This window comes from Lithobates pipiens, unplaced genomic scaffold, assembly GCF_037356315.1.
Source record: "Lithobates pipiens isolate NorthernLeopardFrog02 unplaced genomic scaffold, aLitPip1_a1.2 Scaffold_19, whole genome shotgun sequence".
NCBI lineage: Eukaryota > Metazoa > Chordata > Amphibia > Anura > Ranidae > Lithobates > Lithobates pipiens.
Genome location: NW_027507764.1, coordinates 122,783,237 through 122,806,375, shown reverse-complemented (window position 1 = coordinate 122,806,375; position 23,139 = coordinate 122,783,237). Strand labels below are relative to the sequence as shown.

The window sequence follows — 23,139 nt, the reverse complement described above, 5'->3', positions numbered from 1 at the left end:
CGAGCGCCAGCATGTTATCCTGCTGGACATCATATGACTCCCAGTCAGGATAACAGAACCACTTCTTGGACGTCAATCTGCTATAGGCCAGGTGAGAAGTGGTTAAACTGGTTTCAACAAGCAGGGTAAAGGGCAGACAGCTAATTTCAGGGGCCACACAATCCTCCTTCATCAGGGCTGGAATGGCAGAATATTAACCACTTGCCCATCAGGCTAATTCTGACATTTCTCTCCTACATTTAAAAAAACATCCTTTTTTTGCTAGAAAATGACATAGAACCCCCAAACATTATATATGTTTTTTTTAGCAGAGACCCTAGAGAATACAATGGTGGTCATTGCAGGTATCTCGCACGGTATTTGCGCAGCTATTTTTCAAATGCGTTTTTTTGGGGGGGAAAAAAACAAAACAGTAAAGTTAGCCCCATTTTTTTTACATAATGTGAAAGAGGAAGTAGAGTAAATAGGTACCCAAAATGCTATACTTCAAAATTGCACATGCTCGTGGAATGGAGCCACACTTCGGTACTTAAAAATTCCCATAGGCAAAGTTTAACATTTTTTACTGGTTACATGTTTTGAGTTACAGAGGACGTCTAGGGCTAGAATTATTGCTCTCGCTCTAATGTTCACAGCAGGGGCGGATCCAGGGGGGGGGGCAACGGGACAATTGCCCCCTCTGAAAATATCATTGATTGCAGTCCCCACCGAGTCTCTCTCTCTCTCACATCAGTATAATCAGCCGATCGGCGGCGCTGAGAGAGAGAGACTCTGTGGTCACAAGAAGATAAGATGGAGGGAGGAGGTGTGTGGAGCTGCGCCGCTGGCTAGTGTTCCTTGCACTGGTTGCTAACGCCTGTGCCGCCTGGCGTGTAGCAACCAGTGACGTCAGTCACGTCGGAGGCTGGAGCCACTGCTGAGGAGGAGGAGAACCCCAGCATTCATAGCGGAGCCTTCTTCGTTCTCCGCCCCTGAGTGGGAGTGTTGGCTCCATCCATCTCCTCCCTCCATCTTCTCCACAGCACGGCGGGAACACAGGAAGAAGCAGTGACTGTGTGTCACTGTCATCTGATGCTGCTGACTGCACCTGCAGTGCAATTAACGGATCCCACTCATCTGCATTGCTTCTGCATGGGAGCCAATCCCCCCCACCAGAGCACCAAAATATTATATAAAAGTGAGTAAAAGAATGAATGAATGTGAATGTGTAAAATTTCAAAATCTTGTGTTGCATACTGTCATTATTTATGGAAAACAAATACTGCCCTTTTAGTCTTGTTCAATCTAAACCCCTTCAGCTCCGGAAAGTTTTACCCCCCCATGAACAAGCCATTTTTTGCGATACTGCTTTGTGTTACTGTAACTGACTGACAATTGCGCGGTCGTGCAATGCTGTAACCAAGTAAAATTGATGTCCATTTTTTTCTACTAATAGCACTTTCTTCTGGTAAAATTTTATATTTAGCAATATAAACATAGCGACAATTTTGAAAAAGAAAGCAATATTTTTAACTTTTTGCTATAAAAAAAAGTCTTCCTCAATTTAGGCCAATATGTATTCTGCTTCATATTTTTGGTAAAAAATCCCAATAAATGTATATTGATTGTTTTAAACAAAGTTAGCGCATCTACAAAATAGGGGATAGATTTATGCCATTTTTATTTCTTTTTTCCTAGTAATGGCGGCGATCAGTGATTTTTTTTTTAGCAGGACTACAACATTGTGGCGGACAGATCATACACTTTTTGGGGATCAGTGACACGAATACAGTGATCAGTGCTAAAAATATGCACTGTCACTTGTACTAATGACACTGGCTGGGAAGTGTTAACATCAGGGGTGATCAAAGAGTTAACGGTGCTTGCTAACTGTGTGGGGATGGACTCACTAGTTGAACAGAGTGATCCGTGTTCCTGGTTAGCAGGAACACAAGATCACTCTGTTCATCTCTGACAGAGCGGCGATCTGCCTTGTTTACATTAGCAGACCGCTGTTCCATCTCTGTGGGGAGCGATTGCAGGTGGCTGGAGGACATCACTTCCCGCTGATTGGCCCCCCCTCTGGCCAATCAGCGCATGTGCCTTTGCTGGCTATTGCACAAATCGCGTACAGGTACACGTTATTTTCTGGCAGTGCCCCTCCCGAGACTAGACTCTGGATCCGCCCCTGGTTCACAGCGATACCTCACATGTATGGTTTCAACACAGTTTTCATATGTGGGCGGAACTTACATATGCGTTCACTGCGTGAAAGCACACAGGGACATGGGCACTTTAAAAAAAAAAAAATATTGTTAATTTTACTTAAAGTTTTCTAATTTGACACTTTAAAAAAACTAAAAAATGTTTTGATCACTTTTTTTCCTATTACAAAGGATGTAAACATCCCTTGTAATAGGAATGTGGCATGACAGTGAGACACCTCTAGGCTGGGAAGCCTAACATCATAACATTATGCCCGGCCTCTAACAATCATAGAGACTCCAGCGACCATCTGGTCCACCAGAAATCTCTATGGTGGACATCCGGGGCCAGCGGATCCATTCTATGACTCACTGATCGCAGAGGTGAGTCGGTAGAAGCACTGGAGGTTGGCGGGAGGGGGAGGCGTCCCCTCTCGCCGCTCGTAACAATGATCAAGCGGCTGACCAGCCACTGTGATCATTCTGGTGTAGGAAATCGCCGGCTGAAAACACCTATTGCACAAAATACATGTGACTATTCTCTACAATAGTTATGTGATACAGTCTGGTCCAGGACCCAACACATCCTACTAAATGGACATTGAAGGGGCAATAGAGAAAGTGCAGATAAGGGCAACCAGACTGATAAGAGGCATGGAGGAGCTCAGCTACCAGGAAAGATTAGAGGACCTAAATGTATTCTCTCTTGAGGAGAGGAGATTAAGGGGGGATATGATCACCATGTACAAATACATAAGTGGTCCAAATAGTGACTTTGATGTTGAGTTATTCAATTTAAGGTCATCACAGAGGGCAAGGGGGCACTCTTTAGTGCAGAAAAAGAGATTTAATCTCCACGTACAGAAAGGCTTCTTCACAGTAAGAGCTGTGGAATAGACTCCCTCAAGAGCTGGTCCTGTCCAGCTCAGTAGATTAAAAAAGGCCTGGAGTCTTTCCTAAATATACATAATTTAACTGGATACTAATATTTATAGGTAAAGTTGATCCAGGAAATATCTGATTGCCCTCTGCTGAAGCAAATTGGATCATGCTTTGCCATTTTTTTTTGCCTTCCTCTGGGTATAGGATTGTGTGTATAGGATTGTAAAAATATTTTTTCCCCTTTTATTGGTTGAACTAGATGGACTTGTGTCTTTTTTTTCTTTTTTCTGCTAGACTAACTATGTAACTATGTATGTAATAGAACACTAGATCATCCCTCTGCTTGTTAATCCTGTAAACATGTTTAGACAAGACAGCACTGTGCAGTTTTGCCCTCATTCATTCAGGGTGCTTCCCATAGCCTGATTGCTGCTGTGTAAGAGGTAGCCAGAGGTCAAAGACATATTCAGTTACTTGAACTAGCTGTACAAAAAAATCTGTTCTTTTTATTTTTTAAATAAACACATAACTGAAGCGACCATTACTTAAAGCCCCCCCCCCCCCCACGAAAAAAAATAAAACTCAGCAGCTACAAATACTGTAGCTAATGACTTTTAATATTAGGACACTTACCTGTCCAGGAATCCCAAGATGTCGGCAACCCACCCGATTTTCAGATCGGCTTTTGGGTGCTGCCACTGCCATTTTAGTAAGGAAAATCATCAGTGAAGCATTTCAGCTTCACAGCCGTTTCCCTACTGCGCATGCACGAAGCTTCCTGCACTTTCTAACTGGCCTGGCGGCAGAGGAAGGAGGAGGGGGGTAGCCGAACATCTGAGGGACATCGCTGCAACGGCGGTCTCCTGGAAGTGGGGATGGGTACCTGTCAAAAATAGGTACCCCCTCCTCCTCGAAAGATGCCAAATGTGGCATCGATGGGGGGGGGGGGGGGGGGGAAGCAAATAAGCAGAGCTTCCACTTTTGGGTGGAACTCTGCTGTAATATCTCAGGGCAGAAAAACATGCAGGTACTCATAGTGACCAGTAAGACCAGCACATGATGACAAAGTGACCAGTTGCTCTTGGTTAATGTACTGGGATCCTACAGGTAAGATGCATTCATATGAAGAAAACACAGAAAACCTTTTAAGAATGAGTCAGCGTTTTTGTTATCAATTTCTATGGCAGTTCTGAACTTCTGACACTGTCATCAAAAGCCATGAATATGGCCTATTACATCGTATTGTGCAATGTAAGGTTGTTACTTTTTACTTTATTGTTATGGATACATTATATGGAACATAAAGATAGCTTATTATTAATGTGTGTGCTTTTATCTTACTTTCCTTTTTTTACTGTTTTACTACTTTCCTAGCAGCATTTATTTAAACCTCTCTTAGCACTGATTGTACGTTAGACTGTATTATAAACTACAGAGCTTTAAAGAGAACAATAAACCTTCCTATTAATGAGCTGCTCATGCAGAAATTGGTTCAAATTTTCTGCTTAGGACATAATTGCTTTGTGTTCTCAATGTTCTTATTCTTTATTACATTATTTGTCTTTATATATTTTATTGTTGTTCTTTCCCTGTTTCCACAATTCTTCTCTTTCTTATTTTCTTCTGACCCCACTTTTTAACATTTTAATGGTCACAATGGGTGATCTGATGTCTCCTGGATTTCCTATGTTTATAGAGTAATGGCTACTGCTGGAAACTGAAACATTACTACCAGTCATGTAGAGTCAAATACAGATCAGGTAACAAAATCCACAGGATAGAAAAAGTACTTGAGGCTGGACTCACACCATGTGTGTTGCATGTAGGACACACTGACTTGCATTTAATGCAGTTGAGACTACTTGAATTGAGATTACTTTTTTAACATGTTGCATTTATGTGATTTCAAGGTGACGTCCATTGACGAAACGTGTAGTGGGTGGGCTTCTGGTCAATGTTGCCACATCTGCTGACATCACTTCCTCCACTTGGAATGGACACTGGCAGCTGGCTCTGATGTCCTGGGAGCAGCAGTTTTTCCGAACAATATTTTTAGCTGGTCAGACCAGGTGCTCGGTATGGCACTTTAAATTGAGTTTTAATTGTACACTAGATTTGAAATACATTCGTTGCACAATGATATTTCTCTTGGATCTCTGTCCCCCTTCCTGTGTGTTAAATAAGACGTAAGTGTATACTGTCCGAAACCTCCCCGAAATGGTGGAACACTGGAAAGAGTTATCTTGGCACAGCACACGGTGCATATTGACCTTCTTATATTCATAAGGAGTCAAACACAGCTGGTGAGAGGGCACTACTTGAGGGGGGCACTCTGGACCACAGAAGATGTGCAAAGGGTGGATTAGAGTGGCACATTATTAATTTAGAGCACTTTTAAAGACCTTGGAGCACTGTCACTGGATCCTATGTATATGTTTTTTTTGGTGTGATTCAACTTGCATGGACATTTATAGTCGGCTATTTGTGGATAGTGACTTTTTGCCATGTGTCTTATAATTAACACTGTGTATATATGTGAATTAGCACTTTCTGGTTATTTAGAATATTTCTTATATAATTTTTTTTATAAATACCTTTATTTTTATAAGTGATCACATAATCTCTGTCCTCAGCTGCATAGGTGCTTAGAGAGCTAGGGGTGGAGAAACAGAATTACATTGAACCTCCCAGTAAATGGTAGTGCAGGGAGAGCATGTCAGCAGATATCTGATCATTGGAGGACAGGATCAGCTCTAATGCCTGGCATGGTCAGTTTGAAATAGAAAAGCTGGGGCCTAGCAGGAACACCAGGTATTTCACACAAATGGATACAAAGAGAACAGGATACTTTTTAACAAAAGTACATGGTACAACAGACACATCTGGAATATGAAATGTTGGGTTAACATAGTCTTCAATGATTACAGAGTTGTATTCATTTGTCTTTTATATGTACTTGGGGTTTAGCTTAAAAATATGTACTTTACATGTCCTTGTCACTGTCATACTCACATTCTCTCTAGACAACTTAGATAGAAACAAGGAACCATGATAACATATATTCTGCCTGTAGAAAGACATTAAAGCACACAAACAAACCTATAGAAACACAGAGATAGAACAAGCTAACACCATCCAGTTCCCTTCTGACTTTACACAACAGCAGATGTCCCCCACAAAGCAGTATCTCTGCTGTAACCCCCCAAGGATTTATTAAACAATATTCCTTGTCCCTGTGATGTAAATGGCATAAGAACCCAAATAAAAAGCTATAGTACCTTCTTATAAGGTAAACAGTGTTACATTATTACTCTTTAAAAAATGTACTGCTCTGCGTCAAAACATCACTTCTGCCCACAGGGCCATTTTTTTAAAATAATTTTTTTAAATTACATTTTTTTTTCTAGACTAAATATGAAATCTGAGGTCTTTTTGACCCCAGATCTCATATTTAAGAGGTCCTGTCATGCTTTTTTCTATTACAAGGGACGTTTGCATTGCTTGTAATAGGAATAAAAGTGCCAATTTTTTTTTATAAAAAAAACAGTGTAAAAATAAAAAATAAAAGGTAAAATAAATAATACAATTTTATTTTATTTTTTTAAATGTGAGTAGCACCCGTATATTAAAATAGTATTCAAACCACACATGTGAGGTATCGCCGCGATCGGTAGAGCGAGAGCAATAATCCTAGCCTTAGACCTCCACTGTAACTTAAAACATGCAACCTGTATAATTTTTTAGACATCACCTATGGAGATTTTTAAGGGTAAAAGTTTGTCGCCATTCCACGAGCGGGCGTAATTTTGAAGTGTGACATGTTGGGTAACAATTTACTTGGCGTAACATTATCTTTCAAAATATAAAAAAAATGGGCTAACTTTACAGTTGTTTTATTTGTATTTGTATTTAAGTGTATTTTTTCCCAAAAAACTGTGCAAGGTGTGACAGAAAGTATTGCAACAACCACCATTTTATTCTCTAGGGTGTTAGAAAAAAAATGTACAGTGTTTGGCGGGTTCTAAGTTCTAAGTAATTTTCTAGCAACCTGTTTTTAACTTGTAAACAACAAATCCCAGAAAGAGGCTCGGTCCTTAAAGCGGAGGTTCACACAAAAATTGAACTCCCCCCTGAAAGGTGTCAAATGTGACACCGGAGTGCAAATATCTGTCTTAGGGAGTCTATGCCTCTTGCTGTCCCGCCACGCTGTCTGCTGGGACACACGGGTCCCAGAGACAGTGCGGACCATTCTCATTGCGCTGCGCTACTCGCGCCTGACCAGTAGGGAATTGGGAAGTGAAGCAATGCTTCACTTCCTGATTCCCTCACCGAGAATGGTGCCGGCAGCAGCTGAGAGCCGAGCGAATTGCTCTGCTTCGGGTGTCGACGTCGCTGGACTCCAGGAAAGGCAAGTATCCATTTATTAAAAGTCAGCAGCAGCAGTATTTGTAGCTGCTGGCTTTTAAAAATTTTGTTTCAGGTGGACTCCCTCTTTAAGTGGTTAAAGCAACCCCACAGTGTCGGTGAGTAGTTATGTCTGCCTCCATTAGTAGCTCAGACAGCTACAGACAGGGCAGACAAAAACTCTCTATGCATTCTCATTGCTCACAATTCATTTCTTTGTTTCAGTTGCAGAGTGGGTAGGAGCATCACAGCGTTCATTTGCCACTATCACTGCACATGTTTGCTTTGCAGTAGGACTAATAGTTTTGGCTGGGGTAGCTTATGCCATCCGAAACTGGAGGTTGTTAGATATTGCTTGCTCAGCACCCACAGCCCTGCTGTTCTGGTTCTTCTGGTAGGTGTATTCAATTTATAAATGGCTATATTTATATATGTATTGATTTTTTTTTTCTTTTTTTTTTTTTTAAATCACCTTTTATTTTAGAATACTTTTTCACTTATAAAGTAACACAGAGACAATCTGTCATTTAGAACAGCTATGTTAAAGCCAGGGTTTAGATAATTATTGTTTTTAAACTAGCACAAGGGACAGTACTTACACTCAATGCAAGGGGTCCCTTGTGCTGCTGGCCGATGGCTTTAGTTTAAATGAAAGTACATTGCCCCCCACCATACCCCTGCAGATGTATTCTTCTGTCGCGCACAGGGGGAGGGGTTAATATAAACAACTGGTCCTGTTACAGGCATTCATCAAGAGTGCCCACTATGTCTGTCCTTTCCGCCCTCGCCCCCCATTCATAGACTCTGTACTATAGTTTCCATCAGACTTTTCATTCATCAGCCAATCCCCCAATTCATAGTAAGAAAGAGTGGAGGATGAGGAGACAGAGGATTTTAGATTTCAACTCAGGGAGCAACCAACAGCATAAAGAATGCTTCACATTGAATGTAAGTATCGTCCCTTGTGCTGATTTTGTAAAAGAAATAACTAAACTTGGGCTTTAACCACTTGCTTACTGGGCACTTAAACCCCCCTCAGTCCCAGAGCAATTTTCAGCTTTCAGCGCTGATGCACTTTGAATGACAATTGCGCGGTCATACAACACTGTACCCAAATGACATTTTTATCATTTTTTTCCCACAAATAGAGCTTTCTTTTGGTGGTATTTAATTACAGCTCGGAGTTTTATTTTTTGCTAAACAAACAAAAAAAGATGCAAAAAAAAAATCATGTTTAAAAGTTTGTTATAAAATTTTGCAAACGGGTAATTTTTCTCCTTCATTGAAGTGCGCTGATGAGGCGGCACTGATAGGCTGCACTGGTGGGCACTGATGGGCTGCATTGGTGGGCACTGATAGGCTGCATTGGTGGGCACTGATAGGCTGCACTGGTGGGCACTGATAGGCATAGTTAAGGCGGCACAAATAGGCACAGATAAGGCAGCACCGATGGGCACAGATAAGGCGGCACTGATGGGCAAAGATGGGCACATAAGATGGCACGGATGGGTGGCACAGATGGGTGGCAAGGATGGGTGGCACGGATGGGTGGCACGGATGGGCACTGATGGGTACCACTGATAGATGGGACTGATGGGCACTGATAGGTGGCACTGATAGGTGGCTCTGATAGGTGGCACTGCTGGGCACTGATGGGCGGCACTGCTGGGCACTGGTAGATGACACTGATGGGCACGGATATGTGGCACGGGTTTAGCACCTTTGTTAAGGCAGATTGTGGGCACTGCTGGGTGGCACTGTGGGCACTGCTGGGTGGCACTGCTGGGTGGCACTGTGGGCACTGCTGGGTGGCACTGTGGGCACCGCTGGGTGGCACTATGGGCACTGCTGGGTGGCACTGACGGGGGGCACTTACTTTTTTTATTGTTGCACTGGCAGGGGGCAGGTGGGCACTGACAGGGTTGTAGGTGGGCACTAGCAGTGCTGGCCATGATCGGGACTGATGTCCCGATCACGGCCGCCGGTGATCGGCTTTTTTTTTTTCAGCGCGAGGAGGAATAATAGCCGATTACCGGCTCCGTTATATCACATGATCAGCTGTCATTGGCTGACAGCTGATCACGTGATAAGGGGTCGGGATCGACCCCTTGCACGGATCGGTGATCAGGCGAGTCTCGTAGACTCGCGCAGGCCGCTCGTGCATGGGACTACGTCAATAGTCGTAGTCCCGGAAAAGGAGATCCGCGCTGTAGCCGTCAATTGACTATAGCGCGGATCTCAAGTGGTCAACTTATCTGTTCTGCGTTATAGATTGTCTCCGTGTTACTATATAATTGAAAAAGTTTCCAAATTAGCATTCGATTGTTGGTTGAAGACCAGACATTTTACCTGTTAAATAGAATTAGATGAAACACATCGGTCCATTGTGACAATATGGCCTCACATTTGCACATTACAATACTCTATAAGTATATATGTTTCTCAAATCAGATACATTTAATAAACTCAGACTTCCAATGCTCCACGGTGGGTGGGTTAATAGGTACTGAAGAACATATATTTTAAGGCCTTTGTGCGGAAGTCTCGCCATCTTTTTTTTTAAATCTTTCTTGAAGCTGGATACATTAGCCTGTATTCTGAGTTGTTATAAAAATCAAAATGCTTAACAATTACTTTTTAATTTATACTCCCTACCCGTCATTCAGATGAACACACTAGTGAAACACAAAGGATAGGCACACCCAAATGTAAATATAAGCTAGGGACATTTTATTTAGAATCCATTTAATCTACCAGTATGGTTTTAAAACCATTGAATGGGTTTATAGCTAAACAGTCATTCCTTGAGAGTACAATGTACAGGGATAGGGACAATTGTAGACACTCACTCAGGTTGAACTGGATGGACTGGTGTCTTTATTCAAACTTACTAACTATGTAAAACATTTTAAATATGGTTAAACTTTCTGGCAGCCATTTGTCCCTAGCTGCAACCCCTTTGGGAAGATTATTCCTCACGTTCTGGTCCTTTAACACCCATAAGGGTGCATTCACACCTGTAAATGCACCCTACCTGCGATTACCTATAAGAACCACAGCAAGGGTTCTGGTAATTAGTTGCGAGTAAGCAGCCCCATTGAAAGCAATGGGAGACTGTTGGCTGTTACAGATAATCACTCCCACTCAAATGTATTCTTTTAAGCAGTGATCACATGTGAACGATTGGCCCTGGATGCAGGCACTCACATGTGATTGCTGCATGAGTGATTACATGCGAGTGGGCATGATCAGCTGGGAAAGCTGCAGCCTCCCATTGCTTTTAATTGGGTTGCCAACTTGCGGCTAATTGCGTGAACTCCCACTGGAGTTCTTGCATGTGTAGCGCTCAGCGGCGGCTGGTGCTCCATTTTTTGGAGGGAGCAAAGAAACCACCTGTCCTCCCCCGTTTGGTTGGTCAATCGTTCAATCAAGTCCCCCACCCCCTGTCACTTGGTCGATCAGTGACCAACCACCCCCTGTCGCTCACCCACCAGCCCCGCATTTACCCTATTCAGGTTTCAGGCAGCTTTGGCGGCTTCCCCTTGAGTCTCCTCGGCCGCTTGCCGCCTACTTCTGCTCTCGGCTAATATGGTTGCTTCTTATCTCGGCCAATTGGCCAGGAGGAGAAGCAAGAAAACAATAGCAAATATTAAAAATGGGGTGAGGGGGGAAAAAGGGAAGAAGGTGGGACTTTAAATGAAGCACACAGCAAGCGTATATCCCGGGTCTGCATTTGGACACCTTGGGGGATGCATTTGGTTTCGCTGCCTCGTTCGCTGTTGCTGGTCTTCCGGTTACTGAAATGTGCCTTGCGGGTACGCTGCCCTTTCCCGCCTCCTTGTGACGCGGGAGGGGCGGACCTCTGGTCCTTGCCTGCCAGCATCACGCTGTGGACGCCAGGAGTGCTCTGTCCTTTGTGGCGATGCGCTGCTGGCGATATGCCATCCCTTGGCTTGGACACACTGAGGAGATGGACTGGCGCTAATCGCCGGACGGCTGAAAAAAAAAAAATAAAATAAAAAATTATATTAATAATGTGTGTATGTTAGTGTATCAACAAAATGGAAAAATAAAAATAAAAATGTTTTAAAGTGTACCTATAGCCAAAAAGTGGGCCATAAAAAAGTGAATATGATCTGTCACGTAGAGCAGATAATGGTATGTGAACCTACTGAGGAAATGCCTAAATAGGTGCACCGCCTTTTGTCCCGCCCCCAGCACCACGCTGGCCGAGACAACACCGACGAGAGGAATGCTTTCACCTGGGCGGCTCAGCCGTCCGGCGATTAGCGCCAGTCCATCTCCTCAGTGTGTCCAAGCCAAGGGATGGCATATCGCCAGCAGTGCATCGCCACAAAGGACAGAGCACTCCTGGCGTCCACAGCGTGATGCTGGCAGGCAAGGACCAGAGGTCCGCCCCTCCCGCGTCACAAGGAGGAGGGAAAGGGCGGCGTACCCGCAAGGCACATTTCAGTAACCGGAAGACCAGCAACAGCGAACGAGGCAGCGAAACCAAATGCATCCCCCAAGGTGTCCAAATGCAGACCCGGGACACAACAGCCCACACCAAAAACATAAAGTTTGTATGGTTTAATAGTCAATATATAATCAAAGAGAAAAAAAAAGAAAAAAAAAAAGAAAAAAAAAAAGGAACTTGGAAGGTAAAAGTAATAATAAAATATGAAAATAAATAAATAATAATAATAATAATAATAAATAAATAAATGAATAGTAATTTTTAAATATTGAAAAAAATTGAGAAAAAATAAAAAAAATAAAAAAAGGAGAAAATATATACATCTTTGTGTAGGGCCATTAATATAAACAACTATGTCTGCATACAGCAAAATACATTAAGATGAAACTACTGCTGTGTGCTTCCATCCCTAATTAGTTTAAATAAGCAGAGCACAATTTTGGGACTTTAAATGAAGCGAGCATCAAAGAGGTGCCCGCCTCCATCCCTATCAAAATATTAAAAATGGGGTGAGGGGGGAAAAAGGGAAGAAAGTGGGACTTTAAATGAAGCACACAGCAAGTAAAAAAGTTGGTCAAGCGACTAGAAAATTACATTTATTCATATTTCATAATCCATAATCCACCATAAAACATTTTGGGCATCAAGCCTCTAACAAACATTTTGGGCATCAAACCTCTATAAGGTGGATCTTAAATAGACATACAATGTATAAAAATGTATCACAATCCGATAGATCTTAACATTTGAAAAAAGCAGCAATGACAATTAATGCATAAAGTACACAGAGTGATAGTAAAATATATTGAATACACATAAAATCAAATGATGTCTATTATTCCATGATTAATGTAGAAATTAAAAAACGATAAAGGCTCGACGCGTTTCGCGGCACGACAACCGCTCATCAGGAGCAAACATGAAGTAAATCTAAAAAAATAAAATAAAAAAAGAACAAAAGATAAAAAAGATTGAATAAGAAATATAAAAGGAAGAGAAGTATAATTTTATAATTAATGAGAGCTATGCATCCAACTCACGTCTGCACCCACACCCCAGCAGATTAGCATCGAGGATCGCCACAACATCGCAGAGCAAAAACTCCCGGTCACCACAAAGGCCAGCATGGGCGATAACACCCACCACAGGCACCTCCAAAGTGAAAATGTGCATGTATGAGGTGTGAATGAAAATCCCAGAAGGGAGCCTAAGTGAAAATAATTGGAGAAAAAAAAAAATTATATTAATAATGTGTGTATGTTAGTGTATCAACAAAATGGAAAAATAAAAATAAAAATGTTTTAAAGTGTACCTATAGCCAAAAAGTGGGCCATAAAAAAGTGAATATGATCTGTCACGTAGAGCAGATAATGGTATGTGAACCTACTGAGGAAATGCCTAAATAGGTGCACCGCCTTTTGTCCCGCCCCCAGCACCACGCTGGCCGAGACAACACCGACGAGAGGAATGCTTTCACCTGGGCGGCTCAGCCGTCCGGCGATTAGCGCCAGTCCATCTCCTCAGTGTGTCCAAGCCAAGGGATGGCATATCGCCAGCAGTGCATCGCCACAAAGGACAGAGCACTCCTGGCGTCCACAGCGTGATGCTGGCAGGCAAGGACCAGAGGTCCGCCCCTCCCGCGTCACAAGGAGGCGGGAAAGGGCGGCGTACCCGCAAGGCACATTTCAGTAACCGGAAGACCAGCAACAGCGAACGAGGCAGCGAAACCAAATGCATCCCCCAAGGTGTCCAAATGCAGACCTGGGACACAACAGCCCACACCAAAAACATAAAGTTTGTATGGTTTAATAGTCAATATATAATCAAAGAGAAAAAAAAAGAAAAATAAAAGAAAAAAAAAAAGGAACTTGGAAGGTAAAAGTAATAATAAAATATGAAAATAAATAAATAATAATAATAATAAATAAATAAATGAATAGTAATTTTTAAATATTGAAAAAAATCGAGAAAAAATAAAAAAAATAAAAATGTCTATTTAAGATCCACCTTATAGAGGTTTGATGCCCAAAATGTTTGTTAGAGGCTTGATGCCCAAAATGTTTTATGGTGGATTATGGATTATGAAATATGAATAAATGTAATTTTCTAGTCGCTTGACCAACTTTTTTACTTGCTGTGTGCTTCATTTAAAGTCCCACCTTCTTCCCTTTTTCCCCCCTCACCCCATTTTTAATATTTTGATAGGGATGGAGGCGGGCACCTCTTTGATGCTCGCTTCATTTAAAGTCCCAAAATTGTGCTCTGCTTATTTAATAGCAAATATTAATTCACTATTGGCACACAACTGAGTGGGCTCAGGGAGCAGTTTCTACACCCCGAGACCACCCTTTTAAAGCCATTTAGAGCTTCAGGCTCTAATCATGTGCTTAAAAAAAAACCCCAATGAAATCCATGCGCATGGATTAGGGGGGGTGGCTCCCCTAATGGACTGGCTGCCCATCTTAAAATGTCACACCTTGCTCACCCAGCACTGACACAGCCTGAGGTATTTCAAATGTATTAGGCTAAACTTAGCCTAAAAGAAGATTAGCAAGTATATATATATATATATATATATATATATATATACAAACAATCAATAAGCCAATAATGTTACTCTGATATCTGAGATATGGTTAAACAACTGAAATATTCTGACTAACAGTAATTAACAGAACTGAACTGCATTTATCTAGCAGCAGTATATAAAGACAGTCCTAACTTGCTATAACAGTCCCCATTTTGTCACAGTGGCCAGTGAATAATGAAAAGAGAACATTGGCCAGCAAATTTGGGGCCCTTGAAGAAAGCACAACAGTTCCCAGTAGAAAACAGATTAGCTTGTGCAATGTTAGTATATTACCAGGCTCAGGGCATCCTCTTCTGGGTCTGCAACCTCAACCCAATAAAACACCTTGGTAATCAATTAGAGCGGAACTTCAGCTTGTTTAATTAGGCTTTGACAAAACAAATGGAAGCTGATTGGTTTCTATCCAGAGCTTCACCAGATTTTGCACTCTCCAGTTTTAGTAAATCAACCCTAATGAGTAAATATTTAATTTCTGTAACACTGCCAATTTTCAAGTTCACATAATATGATCGTTTTTTTTTGTCAGGCTTCTTCCAGAATCACCCAGATGGCTTCTAGCTAAAGGGAAAGTAAAAAAGGCCAAAAAACTCCTTCAGAAAGCAGCAGTTATGAATAAACGGGAACTATCTGAGGAATTGTTTAAACAAGTAAGTTTCATCCTGGTCACATTGCTCAATGTAGTGTATCCTTACAGTGATCAGGCTTTTATTGCCAGTTATAATTACCCTATATAATTACCCTATAACAGCAACTGGTATTAACTGGCAAATGACTCTTTTCACTTGATCAAGAAGGGTGGCTAAAACATGTATTTATTGTAAAATGTGGCTTCTTCTAGCCCTTACAGTGCCCATATACAGTATGTGGCCATAGAATTGAAAGTTCCACAGGAAACTGACACCCACAAATCGCTTCTTGGATTCAAGTGAGCAAACAATTTATATTTGGGAGCAATTTCATTTTAAAATACTCCTTAGAATAGCATTACATCAGTTTAAAAATAATTTGCATTATAATTGTAATTGTTATGCTATTGTGATGCAGGAAACCATTGAAACTGTGGGTGGCAGATTGCTGTGGACATGGAAAGTGGAACTAAAATCTGCAATACTTACCTGCCCTCTAGTGATGCAATCTTCCGCACTGATACTTCCATCTTCGCCCAATCCTCCGGGTTTGAAGTCCTGGGCTGTCTTGATTTCAACGCTTGGGTTGCTTAGTACCGGTACAAATTTGTACACTGAACTACGCATGATGGCTGTTGCAATCCTGGAGGGGGCAATTTGGCAGGAAATCCTTTCATAATGTGCATTAATGCTGTGCATACTTGCACATTATTACAAAACCCTTAAGCACCAGCAGAAAAATTTAATTTCACTTTACAGTATTACAGCTTTTTTAGTTCCTCTTTACAGAATTACAGCCTTCCCTCTTAGGGATGCATGTGCGCTGTTAACATGTATTCTCTCCCTGTTAGAACGGACCAGTTTTACCCCTGATGTAGTCTTGCCAAACTCGAATCTAAGCTTAGGTTTGACATCTGACAGCCTGTCTGTGCTGATGAAGAACGGTAGCAATGTCAAAGCCTTTTCATGTAATCCTGACAGCACCTTTGCTATTTGATTGTTGTCTAAAAGTCTGATATTACCACCATGCACAGACAAGAGATCAAATAGCCTTACTACCTGACAATGAGTCTAAAATTTCCACCATGCAAAGTAGAGAATGAATAATAAAAAATTATATAAAATAGTGCTTAAGGATACACTATTTTAAAGCAGACCTTCCATGAAAATGGAACGTCTGCTTTATTGCCAGTACCCTACTATGAAAAATAATTATTTGAAAAAAAGGGAAAACTTCTGATGCTTCTTGGAGGTGTGTGGGTGATTCTTTCGGGAGGTGAACTTTACTATGGACTCCTGCAGTAATGCACTCCCTCCATGAAGATTTAATTTTAAAATACTTTTTAACTTTTTCTAAGCTTATTTTAAAGCTAATTAAGTTTTGGTAGTGAGTGCCTGGCAATAAAGAGGACCCTCATAGAAAGTCTACAATAACAATTAGAGAGTGAGGGTTCAGAATGAAACAAATGCCCATTGATGACTGGAAAAGTATACTTTTGTATTATTATAGTTAACCCCCCCCCCACCCCCTGGTGTGTTTTAAGGCCCGACACACGATATGAAAATTGGAAGTAAAATTGCGTCCAATGAACGATCTGCCAATTTTTGAAACGTTAGTATGGTGCTTTCGATAGCCGATTCCTGTTTGGCTTCAGACAAAACCTGGATGTGCAGACTATAAAATTTTTGTTGTATGTAAACTCAATGTCTGATTTTTGTTTAATTAGTATGGCTTTTGTACAAAAAAAATCGTAAGAGCAAGACTACACATGCTCGGAATCAGAAATGAAAGAATACATACAAAACTAGTCACACATTACGTCACTTCTGAAATTGTATTCTGTCATACGAGAATTTTTGTTTGGCGAGTAACCTCTTCACTTTCGACATGAGACTAGCATGCAACAAAAAACAGACGAATGGCCATCCGAAAATCTGATCATTTGTACAAGGCTTTAAACTCACCTACCCATGCTCCTGCGAGATATTATAAAAATAATATGTACAAAATAAGAGTCGGAACCTGTAGTTCCCTTGGGTTTCACAATGTGAATCTCACAGGGGTATGGATTGGTGAGTAAAAACATTGGGGGACTGCTGGGAGGGGGTAATATAAAGGATATTTATACAAATGTATAGCTATCCTTTAATGGAATAAGGAGATGAAACAAGGGCACTTGTAGTAGTAGTAGCAAGAAAAACTTACAGAACCAGAACACTTTGCTGGGGAGGTGAAAAAACAGTAGATTCCCAAAACAGTTATTTTTCTCTTCTTATTTAAAGTTACAAGAAGAAAAACAGACTAAATCTGGAAACATGATAGATCTTTTTAGGATCCCTAAACTGAGAAAAGTAACTCTGATTATGTGTTTGATATGGTAAGTCTTGGAGGTGACAATAGGTAACAAACAGAAAAAAGTTGGAATGATGAATGTGCTTTTTCGTTGGTTGTGAATGCGCATTGCACACATTTTCACATTATTGAGGATTAAATCTGACTACACAGGAATCAAATATTTAATAAAAGATTGGGGTTTTAGAAGAGCTATTAAAAATAAAAAATAAAACTAGGGCAAAATACTCTTGTAGTCATTTTGATATTATTGTTTGATGTCTTTTTAAGGGAGATATTTACTTTGAGAAATATGAAGGTTGCCATTGCTGTCCACTCCTTCTGAAAATGCAACTGATCCAACAGATTCCATACCATCCAAGCCACTGATCCAACACTAGTATGCAGATCAGCAGTAATAAATGTACTCTGAATTGTCAAACGTCTCTGTGTCTGTGATTTAGAAAAAATAGAAACCAAGCAACCAGAGGTCAGCAGTGACAGCTTTGATCCTTTTCTCAGTAAAGGCTTTCTTAAGATGGTAATGCCCGTGATTTGTGAGATTTAAACGCAGTTTTGTCTGATCTTTTTCTTGTTTTGTGCTCTAACCAAAAATAAATTTGATTGTTTCATTAGGAAATCTGGGAATTTGCTGGTCTATTTAAAGTGCAGTAGTATGGCTATACCATACTGCAAAGTGCAGAGACGTGATCTGGCATAGTATAATGGGGGTCATCTATTTGCACTTGTGTTATCAGTTATTCAGATTCTGAGATAAGGGATTGCAAATGTGAAGGCCAGTAAAATCTAACTTGGCTCTCACATCATTAATAAGCTTATTGGTGGATCAGATGACCTGTCTTTAACGGTTACAGTGGAAAGTCAGCCATATTATTATTATTTTACTAAGTATAGAGTGAGTGTCACTGGAACAGGAAAACAGCCTTATGAGTACACATGAGCGGATTTTCCGTCTGAAAAAACATTGATGGTTTTTCCAATGGAATTGCGCTCAAGTTTGGCTTGCATACACACGGTCACACAAAAGTTCTCTTAATTTTCAACCGCCAAGAACGCGGTGACATACAACACTACGACGAGCCGAGAAAATTAAGTTCAATGTTTTTGAGAATGCGTGGAATTGTTTCCGAGCAGGTGTAGGAATTTTGCACGTCGGAATTTGTACAGATGATCGGAATTTCCGATCGGAACTTTTTCCTCACCGAAAAATAGAGAACCAACAAAAGTCTGATGAAGCATACACACAGTCAGAATTTCCAACCAAAAGCTCACATTGGACTTTTGCTGGGGGAATTTCCGATCTTGTGTACCGGGCATTAGTCTACTTTAAAAATATTTTCCTGTTGTCCTTGTTCCTACTCTATAGTTGTCCCGCAACTTCCCATCTCTCTGTCAACAAGACAGGAAGAAAGGGGAAATGCTTCCAATTGTGGTCACAGTCAGTTCAAAACTGTAACCAAACATCTAACCCAGCATTTAAACACTAGTTACAGGAGGAGTCAGACTATAGTAAAATGGGCTATATTTTTGTTTTGCATGACAACATCACACATTTACACAGGGAGAAATGGGCAATGGGATCCTATTTCATTCTTTCAAGATAATAAAAAACAAAACAAAAACAAAACGTGATCTTTGGTTGCACTTATTATTTTCTGTTTTCCTTGTGCTCATGTACATTTGATGGCATATATAATAAATGTGTATGTATGTTATAACCCTATGTTTGTGGGGAAAGGTCCTACCTGTCTTTACAAATCTGCTTTCAGGTTTGTGAACAGTCTGGTCTATTATGGTCTAAGTCTCAGTGTTGGGAGTTTTGGGCTGGACATTTATGTCACCCAGCTCATATTTGGAGCAGTAGAAGTTCCAGCTCGGATTGGAGCCATGTTCATGGTGGAGTATTTTGGAAGGAAACCAAGCCAGGCAGCTTGTCTCTTGCTTGGAGGAGTTGTCTGCCTTATTGTTACTGCGATACCAAACGGTAAGACCTGCAATATTGTGGAGCATCAAGTTAAATTGTCTTGGGACAGTTCATTTTTGAAAGCCAAAGAAATTCGATTTCTCAAAGAAATGGCAACAAAATTATAGCACCCTGATGCCACTATCTAACTTTTCCAGAAATCCCCTGTCCTTTCTACTAGCAATGTTTTATGCTAAACTTACATGGGAGCTATCTATTCCATAAATGTATAACACATTTGTGTACACCTTGTAAACAATGCCTTGGAGTAGAATTATGCTTGTATAGTGACCATTATTTTATTTTTTTCAAATCCTCACAAGATTGGGGATCTGTTGGCCTGTTTTAGTTTGCACAGTAATCTCTTCTCACTTGTTTATCATTTTCCTTTTTAGAGTTTTCCATCGTAATAACAGTGTTGGCTGTAATTGGAAAATTTGCAACAGCGTCTTCCTATTCAATTTGTTATATTTATGCCGCTGAGGTATTCCCCACTATTATCCGGTGAGATCCATGTCTGTCACTTTCTTTGGGTGTATGTACATTGGGTAGTCTTGGGTTAGTTGACACTGCTGAAAGTGACTCTTGCAGTTAGATTTTCAGTCTATCTGCCAGTGCTATTGGTCTAAGGCAGTGGTCTCCAAATTGCAGCCTGGGGGCAGATGTGGCCCTTTGCTTGCTCTTGAGGTACTGTCATTGACACCAATAAAGGAGCACAGTTCCTCCAACAATGAGGCCTACTGAAACCAACAATGGGGCATAATTCCTCCCAATGACACAAAAGATAGGGCGTTGTTTACTCCAGCTGATGCTGGGGCATTTTCTACTCCTGATGGCCACAGTCCGGCCCTCATAAAGTCTGAAGGACAGTAACCTGGCCCTTTGTTTAGAAACTTTGGAGGCTCCTGGTCTAAGGTAATTCTCTATAGATTTTTTATGTAGAATCCATATAATTTTTCATCTTCTGTTTGCCTTTTTCTCTATAAATGAGTTTAGGCTGATAACAATGGTATATTTGTTTAAAAGCAGATATTAGCCTGTCAAGGCAGTGCCAGCAGTGTGGAAAGATGTCCTTGTTGGTATTCTGGACAGCATTCAATGCTAAATCAAAATGATTTTGAGGCTATTCATTATAGTGAAGCAAAGAGCTACTGTATGTAATATGCTACAACAACCACTCACAGCTTAACCAGTTAAAGGATAAGTCTAGCCAAAGCTGGTTTGGCTGTACTTCTCCTGTGGATCACAGGAGTGCAGTTCGTTTTGCCCTCCTGTGACCCGTTTTGAGCAGAGAGCGGGCTGAAGTCCTCTCTCTGCTGACATCACAGCAGTCGGTCCAGGCTCCCCGTCATCACGACCATGGAATCGGGATCCGCCAGATCCCTGGATCGACACCTGGCTCAGCCTCTCAGCAAGCCGCTGAGAGCCTGAGCCAACTGCTCCTGCCCCCTCCACAGCCCAGCTCTCCCGGGAGTGAGGAGGGGGCAGAGCTGAGAGCCGCTGACTGACAATCAGCAGCTTTCTGTTCATGGAGCTGTGAGAACTGAGCGGTCAGCAGTGTTCAGTTGCTTAGTTCTCAGTGCAGAGGTGCCAGGGGATAGATGCAGCATCAGACCTATATTTCATTGAGTTACTGCAAGTTAAACACCATATATTTCAATGCGTTACTGCAAGTTTAACACCATATATTTCATTGCAATACTGCAAGTTTAACGCCATTTAGTTCTTTGCGTTACTGCGCGTTTGGCGCAGTATATTGCAGTATATTATAGTGTATGCGTGGAGTGTGTCTGTGTAGTGAATACTCAAATTAAAGTGCACCAAACACCACTTTCCATTGATTAAAGTGCATCCACGTACACATTTACACATGTTTATTACATTTTGGTAATAAGCACCCCTCACCACCATCATGTCTGGGAGGACAGCAAGGAGAGGCAGACGTTCCCATGGCACTGTAAGGGGGCCAGCAGCGTATGTGTTCACAGGCAAACATCGATGTGGTCAGTCCTCAGACAGGGCATTATTTCCTCTGTTTAGTGATATTGCCCATGCTATTCAGCCACAGCATGCAAAAGAGGAGGTGAACTGGCTTACTAAACCGTCCTCATCCTCCTCATCCTCTGTCACCCAAGCAGAGACTAGTGTGCTAAACCTGCCTCCTTGTCCACAGCTTTTCCTACCATAGCCCCAGCATCAGGAATGGAGGAGTAAGCAGAGTTATTTGAATACAGCGTCAGCCACTTTCTCCCTTGACAATGCACAGCCATTACACCATTCAGATGTTGGTGCTGAGGTTGAGGAAAGCAGGAACCTGAGCCTACAGAGAGGGGAGAACGCTGGTACATTGTCATTCATGTTCCCCCAGCCTCAGCGTATTGCCAAATTGTCTCCAGTGGTAATGATGATGGAGGAGATGATGATGATGAGGTCACTGATGCCGTGTACACACGACCAAACAAGCGGGTGGAAAAGTCCGGCAAACTGAAGTCCGCCGGACAATCCCCCCGTGTGTAGCCTCCGGCATACTTTTTTGACCTGAAAGTACGGCGGACTTAGAAAGTAGTTTTGCACTCCAATCTTCCCGCCGGACACCGGCATTTCGGCGGACAATCCGGCCGTGTGTGTGCCAGTCCGCCGTACTTTTGAAATGAGCGGACTTTTCCCGTCCAGAGAAAAGTCCGCTCATTTCGAGCGGGTCTCCAGGTAGGCGGGGCCCGCGAAGGAGACGTCGCTGGCCCCGCCGCCTGGTATGAACTTAAAGGGGAACCCCAACGCCGAAAAAAATCGGCGTGGGGGTCCCCCCAGGTCCACATCAGACCCTTGTCGGAGCACGCTATCCGGCCGGCCAGGAAAGGGGGGGACGAGCGAGCGCGGCCCCCCCCACCCCAAAGCACCTTGTCCCCATGTTGATGAGGACAAGGGCCTCTTCCCGACAACCCTGGCCGTTGGTTGTCGGGGTCTGCGGGCGAGGGGCTTATTGGAATCCGGAGCCCCCTTTAATAAGGGGGCCCCCGGATACCGGCCCCCCACCCTATGTGAATGAGTATGGGGTACAATGTACCCCTACCCATTCACCTGTAAAATAAACAGAAGAAGAAGAGAACAGAAGAACAGAAGGCGGCGGCGACAGAAAACCGGGCTACCGCCTGTAAAAGAGCTAGAAGAAGGCGCGGTGGCCCGGCAGAAGAACCGAAGAGGGGGACAAGACCCCCGAAGTCGGAAGAAGGGCGGCGGCGAGGAAGAAAGCCGGGCTCCTCCGCTAGTAAAAGAGCTACAAGAAGATAGCGGAGGAGTCCGGCGAGAAGACCCCCGAAGACGGAAGACCCCGGAGCTGTGCAATAAACTATTGTATCTTGTGTGTTGTGTTTTTTTTTTTTTACTTTATTTTACAGGTGAATGGGTAGGGGTACATTGTACCCCATACTCATTCACATAGGGTGGGGGGCCGGTATCCGGGGGCGCCCTTATTAAAGGGGGCTCCCAGATTCCGATAAGCCCCTCGCCCGCAGACCCCGACAACCAACGGCCAGGGTTGTCGGGAAGAGGCCCTTGTCCTCATCAACATGGGGACAAGGTTCTTTGGGGTGGGGGGCTGCATGGCCCCCCTTCCCCAAGGCACCCCCCATGTTGAGGGCACGTGGCCTGGTACGGCTCAGGA

The 23,139-nt window shown here is 42.3% G+C and overlaps 1 protein-coding gene across 2 annotated transcripts in view; it reads left to right on the top strand.

Moving 5' to 3' along the window:
- The window catches only part of LOC143996255 (solute carrier family 22 member 13-like), a 55,363-nt gene that overhangs the window by 14,289 nt on the left and 17,935 nt on the right, over positions 1–23,139 (top strand). For both annotated transcript variants that reach the window (XM_077491220.1, XM_077491221.1), the window contains exons 4-8: positions 7,695–7,863; positions 15,063–15,183; positions 17,446–17,540; positions 19,285–19,499; positions 19,874–19,982. In XM_077491220.1, coding sequence (XP_077347346.1) covers positions 7,695–7,863; positions 15,063–15,183; positions 17,446–17,540; positions 19,285–19,499; positions 19,874–19,982 — 709 coding nt within the window. The remainder of the gene's footprint in view (positions 1–7,694; positions 7,864–15,062; positions 15,184–17,445; positions 17,541–19,284; positions 19,500–19,873; positions 19,983–23,139) is intronic.